This window comes from Aspergillus sclerotioniger (genome assembly GCF_003184525.1).
Source record: "Aspergillus sclerotioniger CBS 115572 chromosome Unknown BO94scaffold_37, whole genome shotgun sequence".
NCBI lineage: Eukaryota > Fungi > Ascomycota > Eurotiomycetes > Eurotiales > Aspergillaceae > Aspergillus > Aspergillus sclerotioniger.
The window spans coordinates 254,087-269,638 of NW_020291027.1; the positions used below are offsets into that span (position 1 = coordinate 254,087).

A 15,552-nucleotide genomic window follows, 5' to 3' on the forward strand; every position below is an offset into this window, starting at 1 on the left:
AACGCCCAGGCAGCCAGGCAGCCAGGCGCTAGAACCGATCTAGCAGGGGAAAAGATAGCTGACTGCCAGTCAGATGCTCCCTATTTTCCCGCCTACCTTTTTCGCCATGATGTTCAGTCGGATAGCATGAGCATTCATCCACAGGTCTTTTGACCAGCAGCTTATGTCCAGTGGACATTTACCGATCCCTACCCCCGACCGTTCCTCCCATCCCAAGTACTTCACTCAACAACACAACAACGACTCATAAAGGTATCATCAATTCTCAAAATCATCTAACCGCTGAGCAAAATCCCAAACACCAGACAAATTATATCAACACAGAAGAAGTAGTATAAGCCCACAAATCACATGATATCCATCCCGATCCAAGCCCAAAGTAGTCAATCGGTAGGAGGCTTGTACGATCCACCCACAAACCTACCACATAAATATATTAGCCTTACATCATCACATCTCTCTCTTTATCAACAAAGAGAGAAAGAAAGAGAAACATACCGACTCAATATGCTTGCAAAGAATCCCTGGTTTTCTGCGGCACTGCGCTTTGCCCATCCGGACTCGACATTATAGCTTTTCATGTCTTGAAGGCCGGCGAAGAGGCCACGGCCGGCTGTGGGGTGCTATTCATACTGGTTAGTACTTATCTAAGGGGTGGGAGTATGGGAGAAAAAAAAGAAAGGGAACATACCCGCTTAGGGGTGTTCTTCACCCATAGATCGGCCCCGAAGTCGTTCTGTAGACGGGCAGAAGAGGTAGTGGTTGATGATCCCATCTTGTTCGTTTCTCTTTGTTTTGTGTTCGTTGAGATGAAGATCTCTGTTGATCTGTGTTGATCGTTCGTTGTATAGAAGATGTGTTTCCTTGATTCAAAAATATAGACACAGTATCTACCACCAGCTATATATACACCCTCATATCACCAACAATATAGATTCACTCCCTCGGAATCCCAACTGCCGTATGGCCACGAACAAAGAACATATCGCACCACCTTCGCCATCATCACCGTCACCAGCTCAGCCTTCAACCAGGCATCTCTGCATCCGAATCACCTCACCAGATCCTCTTGACTTCGGTGTAGGTCATATCCGGGGTAACATCACGTGTGGGTGGATGAATTCGGGAGATCTGAGCGATGGTGCGATGACGGGGCCAATAGGATGCGCTGGATTTGGGAGAATTGTTAGAAGGATGGAGAGTGGTGGTTGGGATTGGGTGTAGGCGTGGTTGGTGGCATGATGTATCATGATCTGATCTGGTCGGTGAGGTGGTACGATCTTTTGGTGCTACGGAGGGTTGGGCTGGGTTGGTGAAAAGAAAAAAAAAGAGATAAGATGGTAAGTTAATGGCTTGATGGGAGTTATTTAATTGAGGTTGGATCCGGTCATGCTGGTCGCGATGAATTATTTCTACGGAGGGAAATACTGGTGGTTGATGGTGATGGTGTGGTCGAGCGGGAATGCGACCGGTCGGATTTGACCCTTCAATTCCCGGACATGTTACGAGGTACTGTCCAGGAATGCGAGCTGTCAATGCAGACAGGAATGTGAACGTTCTGTCGAGTTGACACATTCTTCAGAGGCTGTCAAGCTGAAGACAGTTGTCGATGTGTCAGATGGGTGAGACAGCCGTGTAGTACAGCGTAGTGAGCAGCAGGCCTCCGAAAGTCGGTAATATCCGAATCTTCCAGAAGCCGTCAGCGGGATTTCGACTTTTGCCCCTCCCGCATCCTGATTTTATACCTCAGGGTCCAACTCACTCGTTCAGGGGTACTCCGTAACGAGGATAATCATGTCTCACCGCAACCCGACTATTGACTGTTAGTGAGCTAGCTGAATTTCCATCCAAGACACGACAGCGTCTCAAATGAGCGCCCTCAACGACGACCTGACTCCTCTCAGATAGGCTCAAGCCAAGCCTGGTCAGGGGCAATTCGGTCCGCGGTGGAGGATGTTGAGCACTGACCGGTCGAGACCGCGCGGGCGATGATCCATCCCGGACAATGCACTTGTCTCGGAGTGTTGAACGGATAGCCCGGGAATTATTCTTTATGTGTATTTTCGCAGTCAATAGTGGTTTTCTGCCGGTGGGCACACCGTACTTATGTACAAAGTCCGGGGTAGTCAGGGGTCCAAGGCGTGAGGCTGTGAGCACGAGGGGCTATATGCGGACACCGGCATGGCGGACTGGACCGGACTCGTAGCGAAATTAATAGCAACAACACAACAACACAGAGCCAAGGAGATGTGTTGAGATATATCGGGCCAGGCCCTGTGGCTCGGTTCTCGGCATGGATTATCTGTCAACGAGCCATCTCCACAGAAAACAATTAACACACAGAAATGAAAATTGATCTGATCGGCACGCGTTGCTAGGAAGCCGAGTGAGATGGGGATCGACGAGGCAGACGATAACCCATGGGTTTATTGACAATTATTGATGGCCAGTCCATGCGGCGAGTTGAACCTTGCGCCTCGTTGTTAAACTCCAGAAAAATGCCGTGGCTGCTCTTCGAATCGTTAAGGGGCGAAGTGATAACTCCCGAGCCGGAAGGCCGCCCGAGGTGGCTGTCAGACTGCAAAGCCTGCCCAGCTGCCCAGGTTTCTATTCTTACGGATTTGCCTCTCCGCTGCTCTGCTGTTTCATGATCTCATCCCGCTGCTGTGCCTGAAATAGCAATCTCCTTAATCGTGCAGAGGCTGAGCCAACCACGGGACTGCAACGCCTCCTGGGCATCCATTCAGACCAAAAATGGTACCTGGACTATTCCCACGCCGCCAATCCGCGCTCGGTGGACCTCCGGAAATTAAGGTGTTGCAGCATCCAATGGCCATTGGCAGAGTCAGACAGTGGACCCAGCCACTTAGCCCCTTCGGGGAAAGCCACAACACCACCTGCAGCCCGGTGGGCCCCAGACTTTGAGTGTTCCTTGCAGGCTGCACACAGCAGCAGCAGCAGCAGCAGCAGCAGCAGCACCTTTTGTTGTGGCCACTGACTGCCATGACGATTGTTTATGTTGCATTTACCTACTCCAAATGTGTGGTTTCAGATGATTATTACTCGGTCGGACCCATGATTCTTTCACGCACTATATGATGTAGTCTAGGCATGCTTAGTAGTGGTGTGATAAAGTTTCCCTCACCGTCGGATAATTTTAATCCAAACCCCGGGCGACAATATCTCCATGTTCCAGGTTGTTTCTGAAGCGGGCGCACCATTCTCCGATCCATTGAGCCGGAAGGGTGAAGACCCTGAATGCCAGAATGCATTAGCCATTAACGGTCTGTCACCACTCACCGGAATTAGGTCGTCCGCGGCGTGGAACAAAGGTTCTGAAACGAAAGCTCGAAGCCATTGACTGGCGCAGTCCATCTCGATCCGTGGCGGCCAATCACGGGGGTCGCCCTGCAGCTGGGCGACGTCGCTCCACCAACGGAGTCAGGATCCCCCCCCACCTCTATCCGAGCCGTGCGGACAACCAGTGGACGGCGCAGAGGGGGAGCAAGTTAGACTAGCAACTAGCAACTGGGAGGATCCCCGTCCATCGTGAGGCCGGCCACCAATGGCGGGCAGTGGGTGCCTGGCCTCCACCCACCGCCCCCTTTTGCCATTGGGGGCTTTTTGGCCCAGACTCGCTCTCGTCTTTTTTACCGCCCGATTTCCGGCCTTCTTTTCCTCCTGCTTGCTTTTCTTCCCTCTTCCCCTCCTTTCCTCCCGGGTTTGTCTTGCAGATCGTCCGTCTCTTTCTCTTCCCTGAGAAAGTTATCAAAAAGAGGCCGGCGTGCCCTTCTCTTTCCCCCGGTTTCCTCCTCTCCTGCAGTTCTGACCACCGCTTCACTCTTTCAGCGGGCATTCATTGCGATTGACTTGTTCCGAAAACCTGAAATCCCCATCTCATACCACCCCCCGTCAAGATGAAGGGTGCTTTCCTTGCCACTGCGGCCGCCCTTGCCGGTACCGCCCTGGCTGATGGCGCTCACATGCGTCGCGGCCACGATGCTTTCCACCAGCGTCGTGCCGTCCAGGCCGAGCCCGAAGAGACTTGCGGTTGCACCACCGAGGTCGTCACCGTCTGGGGATCTCCTACCCGTGAGTATTTTGATCTGATCCTACACTCGTATCCACCATGAACAATGGGAATCGCCTTGTTTGTCCGTGTGGCTGATCATCCTAGTCGTGCCTGTCGTTGCCCCCACCACCGTGACCTCCCAGGCCGTCACCACCCTCCACTCCACCAGCTACACTACCTTCACCGTTGTCGAGAGTGAAACTGCCGCCACTGAGACTGTTAGCACTGCTGAGGGCGTCGGTGCTACTGGCGTCACCGGCGCTACTGGCGGTGCTGCTGGCAGTGCTTCTCCTAGCACTACCGCTGAGGGTGCTGGTGCCACCGGCGGTGCTGCCGGAGGTGCTGCTCCTAGCGAATCTTCCGCTACCCCCGTTGGTGCTACCGGCGCTGCTGCCGGCAGTGCTTCTCCTAGCACCACTGAAGGTGTCGGTGCCACCGGTGCTGCTGGTGGCAGCATCGGCGAGATCTCTTCCACTCCCGTCGCCGCTGCTTCTACCTCTAGCCAGGCCGTTCCCACCCCTGAGACGACCACCTTCGCCTCGACTGGTGTCTACACTATCCCCGCTTCTACTGTGACTGTCTCCGACACCACAACTGTTCTTGCCGATACCACTACTGCCCTTTCCAGCGGTACTCAGACCTACGGTGGTGTCACCACTATCGTCGAGACCTCGACCACCTTTACCTGCCCCTACGCCACCGTCAGCTCTACTGGCTCCACCGTTACCAGCGTCATCGCGACCACCACCTACGTCTGCCCCTCTGCTGGTACCTACACCATTGCTCCTACCACCACCTACGTTCCCTCCAACACCGTCGTGACCTACGCGACTCCCACCACTGTCTACCCCGGTACCTACAGCCACAGTGCTGAGATCGTGACCGTCACTGTGACCGACTACACCTACACCTGCCCCTTCGCCAATGCCAACGAGCCTACTAGCACTCCTGTGACCACCAGCGCTGTCGCTGTTACCCCCACCGCCGCTGCTGCTACCACGACCGCTGTTGCTGAGACCACTACCCCCGTTGCCGAGACTACAACCGCCGCTGCTGTTACCACCAGCGCTGCCGCTGGTACCACTACCGTTGCTGGAACCACCAGCTCCGTCCAGTCCAGCTCCGTGAGCTCCTCGACCGCCGCCGTCAGCTCTGGCGTCAGCGCCAGTGGCAACAGCATGGGAATGACCTACACCCCCTACAGCAACTCCGGTGGCTGCAAGTCCCAGTCTACCGTCGAGTCTGACATTGCCACCATCGCCAACAAGGGTTTCACCCACATCCGTGTCTACTCGACTGACTGCAGCACCCTGGAGTACGTCGGTGGGGCTGCCGAGAAGTACGGTCTCAAGTTGATCCTCGGTGTCTACATCTCCAGCACCGGTGTTTCCGGCGCTCAGGACCAGGTCACTGCCATCACCGAGTGGGGCCAGTGGTCTCTGGTCACCCTCATCGTCGTCGGTAACGAGGCCATCCAGGATGGTTACGCCACCGCCGCCGAGCTTGCCAGCTTCATCTCCTCCTGCAAGTCCACCTTCTCGGCTTCCGGTTACACTGGCCAGATCACCACCACCGAGCCCGTCGACATCTGGCAGGAGTACGGCAGCACCAACCTGTGCTCCGTCGTTGATGTCCTGGGTGCCAACATCCACCCCTTCTTCAATGCCGAGACCACCGCCGCTGAGGCCGGTACTTTCGCTCAGTCTGAGGTCACCCTCCTGAAGAAGATCTGTTCCGGTCTGGACGTCATCAACTTGGAGACCGGTTGGCCCAGCGCCGGTAACGCCAACGGCGCTGCCGTCCCCGGTACCACCGAGCAGACCACCGCCATCAAGGGCATCCGTGAGTCCGTCGGCGAGCTGTCCGTCTTCTTCTCTTACGCCAACGATCTGTGGAAGGACCCCGGCGAGTACGACGTCGAGCAGTACTGGGGTTGCATTGACCAGTTCTAAGCGCCCTCGCGTGCATGTCTATAGTTCCTGAGAAATTTTGCTTCCCACCACTTGGAGTTTTTTTTTCTTGTATCTGTCGTCCCGCGCTTATCTCCCGACAAGACTTGGTTTATCTTCCCTTCTCCGTACACTTGAAACGTTCATGTAGTAGATATAACCTTTTTTATACTCTTATTTTTGTGTCTACTAACTAGGTTTGCATCCTTGGTTTTTCTTTGTTAGTTTGTATAGGCTAATTCATAACGGCTTACGATGGCTCTATTGCCTGTAGATTACCCACTAGTTAAGAACCCTAGGATGCCTTATCCGCTACCTATATACAAGATTAGATTAATTCCACAGAAAATCTTATCTATCTATCCCATAGATTATCGATACTGTGGCGTCACCGAGTAGAGTTCTCCAGCTACTTACACCCCCCCCCAAAACGAACAATATAATCTGTCAAACATCTCGTCCATCCATCCCATAGATTAGAACGTCACCATACCCAACAATCAAATAACGGAAAAAGGAACTTTACTCAAAGAATCACCCAAGTATATCCAACTTCTTCTCACACATATCAGAAAATAAAGCCAACGTTCGATTCCAGAGACTTCTTATCTATTTTGATGATGGGATATATATAGTGCTGATACGTACGTTAAGTCTGATTATTTTGACTAGATGGTAGATGTATATGTGCTTTTCTATCAAGCGTGGTGTTTGTAGACGGATGCATGGCATACATGGTTGGGTTTGATTTGGGCTGGGGGTGTTTATCTGTCTGTTCATGGTGGCGAATGTTGTCGCTGAGTGAGATGGCGCTTTGGTTGGGGGGGGGGAGGGGATATATTTGAGGGTTACGTGGTGCAATGGAAACTCTGGGGTTATTTGGCTAGAGAAGAGTATAGTTTGGGATTGGTTGTGATTTTTATGGTAAATCAGAGAGGGAGGGTATCCTTGTTGTGACTCTACAATGGTATGGATGGGTTTGGGTGCTGGGAATATAATTAGGATCTGGAGTTGATGAGTTGGATTTGATGGATATTGATGGGAGTAGACTCGACTTGTAGTCTGGCGGTTATCAAGTTTGCAGTCTATAAGTACTGCTCAAGGATAGCATTCTCTCGGTGCTTGGTTGGGTCTCTGACCTCAGTTGCTTGTTATGCTGCTTGTGTGAGACGCTGTGTCTGGGAAGCCTCGTAACTGTCTAGATGCGCAGGAGAAGCCAGGTTCAGGGGCTATGTCACTGATGTATAATGTCTGGAGGAGGGTCTTATGAATATTGAATGCCTGTATGTCTGTCCGCTCTGGGATAATAATCCTCATGGAGTTTCTGGGGCATTCTCTGATCAAGATCTTTGGCCTCTATCGGTTTCATTTAAGAGAAAACGAGATTTCCTAGTCGTAAATATGACACATACATTTGTAGGATATATGAAGGTCCATGGTTTGCGAGAAGAAACTCCGTGATGAGAAAACGGTAGAGGATAAGCTTGGAGCTGTAGAATATACAACTAATTTGGCAACTACTGCTTAAGAAGTAAATACTTCAGGAACGTTTGGCATCTGTCCTCCGCAGAGAGTAGCGATATTCGAGGAATGCTATTCGTACTTTGTTAGCGAATAGTTCATCAAGTTTTGTAGAAGAGTGATTTCTTACAGACTGGACAAATATGACCGAGCAGGTGCACTTCCTTGCCGTCTTGAAGCACAAAACTCCATTTCGATACCGTCAATACCACTAATGATCTGCTGGTCTTGTTTCGGTCATTCTGTACTTGCCCCAGCCAGTTCAGACTGAGGTGACAAAGGTTCAATATAGGTTGCCAATCTTATATTGTCGGATATTGTCAAGCGACACGACTCGGATGTCGTTTAGAGGGAATATGAGCTTCGGTAGCATCCGATGATTTTATTTGTAGACCGAGAACTTGTCGTCGTTATTATGGAGCTATGCCTTGTGCGTTCATGGCCGAGATCAACAACGGGGTAGAGAAATCTGTGTGGACCTTGGACCTGGAGACACCACCGGACAGCCAGAATCTTGCTAAAAGGAATCCAATTATCAGTAGGAGGGCGGGTCTCGCGAGGGAATCCTGTTGTCCAGCAAGACTTTCACTCTCTTAGTCTAAAGTAGTGACGAAGCATGAGTTCGACGAGCCTTCATTAACACTGTCTTCTCCTCGGATCGATGACTTGTACGTCCATAGAGACAATCTGAAAAGAGGAAGAAAAGTTCGAAAACCTGGCAATAGAGGGCAAGAGCCTGGGTAATTTCTCCCTCTTCTTCCAAGGGGCAGCCGGCTTCACCACATTGATGACTAGTCTCGACGTACTAGGCTTTTCGATCCGCTTCACGAGATAAGCCGGTCAGTCCTCATGCTGTTTCACGACGAGGTAATTGCCTGAGTGCACACGCGGGAAGAAGACTCGACAAATGTTATGAATGATGCCCAAGTAGCAGAGATGTGTGTTCGGGAAAAGTAAAGTGGTGGAAGGAGACCGACATGATCCCTGTCCATCACATGACCCCCGGCTTTCTTCTCGCCTCCGAATCTCTGCGGGATGACTTTCCCTCCCACACACACAATCGACAGACATTGGCCTAATCCACCAAGTCTAGACCAAACGGAGGGCCGCTTTGCGATCCCCATCACATCACCTACCCCTAAACGAAGATGTCCACTAAAGGAGAGCAGTTGGTACACCGCTCAGAACACCGCGAACAAGCCTCGCCAGAGCAACAGCCTGCATAAAAGCACTATAGAGCTGAAGCAAAGAGCCTATAGAAATCTTCATATTCCACTACGGGTGGTCCCACACAATCATAGCTCGGCTCTTAAACTCCCGGATCCTCTCTGATCCATCTCTCACAGGAACTGTTCGCTACCCTGAGATTACGCGGCAATCGCCTCTCATCTCTCCTCCGGCTTCCCAAGCCATGGCGTGGACACGGCGGTTTACAGTTCAGCGGATGCGAGGAGTGACTGGGACAAAGCCATGCGCTGCTACGAGAATCTCTTCCTATAATCGTGAGGTGGCCAGCTAGGATGGTCGTCGTGGTTTCGGACAACTAGCTCAGAGTCGGGTCGATTGGCCCGATTGCACCACACCGAGTGACCCTACATAGTAGATAAGTTAACCCTAGGTTAATATCGAAGATTCCTGAAGAATTTGCGAGGACTTGACCGAATCACTTCCCAGGTATGTGGGGCAGCCGGACAACAACTAGGTAGTATCTACAGGAGGTTAGTCTTCTCGGGAGATTGCCGGCAGGCCGCTGGTTCCGACCAGTATAAGATGATGATTGTGGTGATTGGAATCATTCCACTGTTATACTGTGCCATTATAGGGCAGTTATTCCTCAATCTCTGGAAGTGAATAGCAACTCTGTGCCTCGGCAGCAGAGAGGGCTCGTCACAAGGTCAGACAGTAAGTCTAGGATTCCATTGCATTTCTCACCGAAGCCTCAGAGTCATGAGTGACGCTAATTCAACCGGACACGGAGTTGAGTTGACACTGCAAGCTAGAACAAAACCAAGCTTCCGGGACTCGAAGGAAACGGGAAAGTATTACTCCCGTGGTCATTTGCTACATCACGCCGTTGTGGGTGGCCGCTCTTGTACTCTGCCAGACTGTAACACCGGACTCCCTGCAACGGGGAACATGCACTCCCTCGAGCCTTCGATTTGCCGAGAAGGTCCTGAAACGATTATCTGCAAGCCCCCTATGGTGCCGACTGGCGAAGCCGAGTGGGGAATGGACGCTACGCACCCACGTAACGGGAACTGATCAGCAACCAAAATCCTCATGCGGATATCGACTTTATTTCTACGCCTCGATCCAGTCTTTTCACTTGCGAGTCCTAAGTCTACCTAGTCTCCGCTGTCGGTATCATTAACGCCAGATAGGGGACACTGGGATTGGTGGTGTTTCAATTCTCCGCGATTCCTCCGTAGTCCGTACATTCATGAAGATTCCGAACGTTCGGGTTCGACTTTTCGGGTTACTTTTGGGCGAGTGGATCTCGAGTCCTCGGAGCAATCGGATCGCGGCCCTTGGGCCCCTGGTTCGTACCTGCAGCGAAAGACGCCCGGCGACATGTCAGTGACTGCGAGGGGATCTCCGTGAAGAAAGTTGAGAATCAAGGATTGCGCGGAAATCAATTGCCGAAAAGGGGCCGGCTGGCTAATGCATTCTGAGACGAGTGGCTGAAATGCCATCAGATTACGGGCGATGGAATGTTATCGACTCGTCCCGCGATAGGCTCGGGCCCACGCTGAAAGCCAAGGTAGCCAAGTTCGATTAAGAAATGCCGCGTCAACCCATTTAATTTAGCGCCGCTAGTCGGCGTGGGCGGTTAGAGATTGATGGATCCGGTGCCCCCCGTCCTCAATGCATGCATAAATCGAACAGACCGATTGATCATGGTCAGCTTCACGATCAAGGGGCTGGCTGGCTGTCAGTGTATATAAGGGTCTTTTCATCGCCTTTACACAGCTTCTTTTGTTCCTCGCCTAAGCCAACTGTTCATTCCTTCTCTTTGTTCACTCGCATACCTCAAGTTTGTTCTGTAGATCAGAACTGTCAGTCCTTCATTTACTCTGTTGATCAGATAACCAACTCGCGCAACCATGCCTTCCGTTCAGCCTTTGATCTGCCTCGCAACCCTGGCCGGCGCCGCTCTGGTGTCGGCTGCCCCTGCTCCTTCTCGTGCCTCCGAGTTCGCCAAGCGCTCCACCTGCACCTTCACTGATGCTGCCACGGCCTCGGAGAGCAAGAAGTCTTGCTCTAGCATCGTTCTCAAGGATATCACCGTCCCTGCCGGTGAGACCCTGAACCTGAAGGACCTCGAGGATGGCACCACCGTAAGCTCCCCTGCCTCGCTTTCAGCATACAGCCGCTCTAATAATCCTTTCAGGTCACCTTCGAGGGAACCACCACCTGGGAGTACGAGGAGTGGTCCGGACCCCTCCTTTACATCTCCGGCAAGGACATCACCGTCACCCAGGAGTCCGGCGCTGTTCTCAACGGCAACGGTGCCAAGTGGTGGGATGGTAAGGGTACCAACGGCGGCAAGACCAAGCCCAAGTTCTTCTACGCCCACGATCTCGATGACTCCAAGATCTCCGGTCTCAAGATCAAGAACACCCCCGTCCAGGCCATTTCCGTTGAATCTGACAACCTCATAATTGAGGACGTTACCATTGACAACAGCGATGGTGACTCCGAGGGTGGCCACAACACTGACGGCTTCGACATCAGTGAGAGTACCTACATCACCATCACCGGTGCCACTGTGAAGAACCAGGACGACTGTGTCGCCATCAACTCGGGTGAGGTGAGTACATCATCCCCCATATCCCTCTCTCTACTTGAGTCCAACAACCCCTGACTCATAATCCAGAACATCTACTTCTCCGGCGGTACCTGCTCCGGTGGTCACGGTCTGTCCATCGGCTCCGTCGGTGGCCGTGATGACAACACCGTCAAGAACGTTACCTTCATCGACTCCACCGTCTCTGACTCTGAGAACGGTGTCCGCATCAAGACCGTCTACGACGCCACCGGTTCCGTTGAGGACATCACCTTCTCCAACATCCAGATCTCCGGTATCTCTGACTACGGTATCGTCATCGAGCAGGACTACGAGAACGGTGACCCCACTGGTACTCCCTCCAACGGTATCACCATCTCCGACGTCAAGCTCGAGGAAGTCACTGGCTCCGTTGACTCCGACGCTGTTGAGATCTACATCCTCTGCGGTGACGGCAGCTGCACTGACTGGACCATGTCCGGCGTTGACATCACGGGCGGTAAGACCAGCAGCAAGTGCGAGAACGTCCCCTCCGGTGCTTCTTGCAGCGAGTAAGCGGTATCTCAAGATATGGAAGGAGTGAAGCGTTGTTGCTCACTCAACACCCAACTAATTGTTAATATTCTTCTTGGCCTATTTGACAGTCATGTATTATAATAAAACACCTTGACTGTACAGTCCTGATGCACGCCTTGTCTTGTTGTAGAGTAGATCTTTTTAAAGTAACCCTGCAAATCAGCAGTCTTGGCCTACTATAAAACCCCAGCATCATGGCACAGTGCGACCAAGCAACGCAAGCGATCCGTATTTTCATCCCTCCATCTTTCAATCCTCCATCTCCCCCAGATCCCATCCCACAAAATTTCCAACCTTTCTCAAACCTTACTAACCTCCTCCTTCCTGCCCGCCTCCGACCCAACCTCAAGATCCCCATCACCATCACCATCACCATCCAACCCCTTCTCCTTCTCCCCAACAGGATCCTCCTCCTTCACCCCCGCAACAACACTCTCAAACCTTCTCCCTCTCTTCTCGGGCCCAAAAGCAGTCGTCACAATAATCCCAGTGGCAATAATCGCCGTCGCCACGCCCATAACGGGTCCATACGCAGGGGCTTGTTTCCCAGACGGCGACTCGACGAAGGTTTTCTCGGCGATCGCGTTGACGATTTGTGCGGACGGAGAGGAGATCATGTTTCCTACTTGGTATGTGATTCCTATTTCAATTTTGTTGTTAGATTATGGTTTGTTGATCTATGGGGTAGGGATGATAGGAATGAAATGGAATAGAAGGATGATAAAGGAAAAGGAAAAGGGGAACAAACCCGGAAACGAAGACCGAAACGCCGGCGGCGACAACTCATTCAAATGAATAGGGATAACGCCCCACGCGCCCTGGACAAAGAATTGTAGAAAGAAGCCCGATGCGCTAAGGGAGCGCTCACCTTCGGGGAGGATCCATGCTGGGATGAGGATCGCGGAGATGAGGGCGGCGACGATGATTGCGCGACGTCGGCCAAAAAATTGAGACAGGTAGCCGATTATGGTACCGCCGACGCAGGCGCCGGTTTTCATGAGGATGGAGGCGCGGGAGGCGGCGGCGTTGTTGAGGTCTTTTTGGGTGAGCATGAAGGTTGTGTAGCTGTCTTGGGAGGTGTGGGAGTAGTAGTTGAACTATTTATATATATACCATAGGTTAGTGTTCGGATGGTGGGATTGGGGAAGGGGATGGGGGGATGAGTACCCAGGTCATGAGGATCACGCAGTAGATGCACATTTTCCATTCTTGGGCGAGCATTTTCTTGGTTTCGTGCCAGAAGACTCCTGGGTCGGCGGAGACTTTGCCGGCTTTTTTGGCTTCGATGAATTGCTTCGATTCGGGGAAGAAGATGCGAATGACACCGACGCCGATGGAGATGCCGGCTGGGAGGGGTTAGAGGTGGATGTAGTTTATGCGCTGTGTTTGTGACTGACCTGCGATCCAGAAGACGGTTTTCCAGCTGTCCGTTGATCCGCCAACTCCGAGATTGGCGCATGCTGCCAATACATAGCCCAGAGAGTATCCTTGCTGTAAGATGCCGGACATCAGGCCACGAGCGTTGACGCTGTTGCTGTTAGTGTGCAGTAAAGTAGGTGTAATCAGAGTACTCACGGGCAATGTTCCAAAGCCATGGCAATTGCATTCCCATACACACCACCCATAAACAGACCGAAAAGACTTCGAACTGCCAGGAACTGCTGAAAGGTCTGACTGTAAATTGTCGCGATCTGCAGCGCTCCGAGAACCATCATGTTGATAACCATCGGCCACTTGCGACCAAATTTGTCACCAGCCAAACCAAAGAAGGCTGCTCCAACACTCCTCAGGAGCAGAGTGAGGGTAATTGCTGTTGTGACATCTGTTTTGGAGCGACCATAGTACTTGGATAACTTGACGGTCTGGATGGACAACGCATGAAAGTCAAAGGCATCTGCAGTCCATGCAACAAAACCCACGATGAAAAACAACCAGTCTCGTGCGCTGAGTTGAAGGCACAAACTGATGGGATTTTGAAGCCGGTCTGGGGCCTGCCACTCAGTACGGGTCTCACCATACTCGTTGGTCACGAGGACGCGCTGCTTCCACTTGAACAGGTCTCCCCATGCCTGTTTAGCAGTAGCAATGACGCCGTCGGCAATTGGTTCAGCTGGCTCGTGTGGAGTACTCATGATTGACGCGAATTTTAGAAATGGAGGGAGGTGTGGTTTTCAAAGTCTTTCGTCGTGATGCGCGTGATCGGTCTAAGAAAGATGACGGTGAAGATCTAGGTGACAGTAGATGCAGGATGCTGAGGTCGTACAAATGCCCCAAGAGAAAAGAAGGTCAGATGATCCTGCCTACAGTGAATGTGGAGTGAGAGAGAAGTGAATGCTCAACATACTTTATCCCCTCTTTATATTTGGCCTCACCGTGTCTATCATCAACCTCCGCACTTACCCCAGATTTTCGTCCGTTATTCCCCGCGAAAGGTCTTGGTATTTGGCGGGCCAAGATTCCGCCAAGCAGTGGACAGCGTGCTTTGGTCCATGCGTCATAACCACGCGACATGGGCCACCCTGCATCCTCGTGTTGTTTTGGCTTTGAGAGGCATATTCCCCCAACAGAACTAGTAGTTCCGGTCCTATCGCGAGATGGGAAAGTAAAAGGTTTATGCCAAGACAAAGAGAGGGGTTTATCGGCCACTGCCGACGAGAGATGACGCCGAAGTTGCATGGCGAGGGACAAAAGTTTTTGTCGCGAGATGCGGTAGTACGCAAGGGCCCGTTCGGCGAATTTGTTCGTCCAGGTTGCATCTCTCTCATTCAAACAATAATGGTTATATGCGAGGTTTTTCAACTTGATGTCGCAGGTGGGATATTGTATGAGCCATGCGGTTTGAGTTGGAGCTATTGATTATCGGGGGTCAAAAGCGGACGTGTGTCACCGTGAGGTTACAGTCCATGATCGGAATACAGCAGCAACCCCAGTCAATCACCTTTTCCAATTGTTGGGATTTCGGTAAACTTCTGAGGCCAATTCCAAGTGGACCGTCCAGATGTTGGTTGTACAACGAAGCCTGCTTTGGCGCCCATGACTCGTGCAAGTTGTTGAGAAGTAGGTTGGAGAACAGAGAGCATCGGGGGAGATCGGAGAGGTAGAACAAAGAAAGATAGGCCATGTGACTAGGCAGGACTCGCGCTGGAGTGCTGCCTGATATAATGGTATGCCCCAATGCCTTCTTGTGTGTGTGTGAGAATGGGTGCTTTGCTGTGTTCTGCTGGTGGTGTCATTCTTCTTTTGTTTCTTCCTATCTCCTCCTATCTCCACCCATGCTTGGGCTATTTGTTCTGTGTCTCTGCTCACACCGGGGGTTATCTGTTTATCCTAGCTACTCCTTATTGATCGTTAACTTCGCCTGGGGCTGCTGTGACATTGTCCAGGATGCCCCGGTAGCAGCACGCACTGCGATTCTGTAGTCCTGAGCATGAAACATGGTTAGCATCTAGCCATGAGACAAGTCAGTTAGCTTGACAAGTTTCTTTTATACAGTGAGTGACTGGACGATTTGCAGTGAAGAGACTCACCCCACGGGCCTGTCCCTTGATTCTGCGACGGTTGAAACAAGCCCTACGAACCAAGGGATGGCTGATCACCGGGAGAGCCCTGATGAGGTAAGAGACCCTGGGGCCTCAGCCTGCAGGGCA

General features: G+C 51.9%; 5 protein-coding genes across 5 annotated transcripts; 2 read left to right on the plus strand and 3 right to left on the minus strand.

The window, feature by feature from the left end:
* Nucleotides 1-383: 383 nt before the first annotated feature.
* BO94DRAFT_476769 (uncharacterized protein) lies at nucleotides 384-775 on the minus strand (the record flags this gene model as incomplete). The annotated part of the gene is made up of 3 exons (XM_025608614.1): nucleotides 384-420; nucleotides 499-623; nucleotides 692-775. The coding sequence occupies 3 exons, from the start codon at nucleotides 773-775 to the stop codon at nucleotides 384-386; spliced, it is 246 nt and encodes an 81-aa protein (XP_025462874.1).
* A 140-nt stretch (nucleotides 776-915) lies between these two features.
* BO94DRAFT_265156 (uncharacterized protein) lies at nucleotides 916-1,819 on the minus strand. The gene is made up of 2 exons (XM_025606515.1): nucleotides 1,746-1,819; nucleotides 916-1,686 (listed from the first exon to the last, which is right to left on the minus strand). The coding sequence occupies exon 2, from the start codon at nucleotides 1,573-1,575 to the stop codon at nucleotides 1,057-1,059; it is 519 nt and encodes a 172-aa protein (XP_025462875.1). The 5' UTR covers nucleotides 1,576-1,686; nucleotides 1,746-1,819; the 3' UTR covers nucleotides 916-1,056.
* A 1,846-nt stretch (nucleotides 1,820-3,665) lies between these two features.
* Nucleotides 3,666-6,189, plus strand: btgE (putative cell wall glucanase (Scw11)). The gene is made up of 2 exons (XM_025612747.1): nucleotides 3,666-4,092; nucleotides 4,178-6,189. The coding sequence occupies exons 1-2, from the start codon at nucleotides 3,918-3,920 to the stop codon at nucleotides 6,022-6,024; spliced, it is 2,022 nt and encodes a 673-aa protein (XP_025462876.1). The 5' UTR covers nucleotides 3,666-3,917; the 3' UTR covers nucleotides 6,025-6,189.
* A 4,126-nt stretch (nucleotides 6,190-10,315) lies between these two features.
* On the plus strand, nucleotides 10,316-11,983 carry BO94DRAFT_265564 (glycoside hydrolase family 28 protein). Its single transcript, XM_025606517.1, has 3 exons — nucleotides 10,316-10,880; nucleotides 10,934-11,353; nucleotides 11,420-11,983. The coding sequence occupies exons 1-3, from the start codon at nucleotides 10,647-10,649 to the stop codon at nucleotides 11,882-11,884; spliced, it is 1,119 nt and encodes a 372-aa protein (XP_025462877.1). The 5' UTR covers nucleotides 10,316-10,646; the 3' UTR covers nucleotides 11,885-11,983.
* A 1-nt stretch (nucleotide 11,984) lies between these two features.
* BO94DRAFT_265512 (carboxylic acid transport protein) lies at nucleotides 11,985-14,122 on the minus strand. Its single transcript, XM_025606516.1, has 5 exons — nucleotides 13,481-14,122; nucleotides 13,303-13,433; nucleotides 13,073-13,251; nucleotides 12,654-13,002; nucleotides 11,985-12,545 (listed from the first exon to the last, which is right to left on the minus strand). Exons 1-5 carry the CDS (start codon nucleotides 14,035-14,037, stop codon nucleotides 12,205-12,207), a joined length of 1,557 nt encoding a protein of 518 aa, XP_025462878.1. The 5' UTR covers nucleotides 14,038-14,122; the 3' UTR covers nucleotides 11,985-12,204.
* Between the last annotated feature and the right edge of the window lie 1,430 nt (nucleotides 14,123-15,552).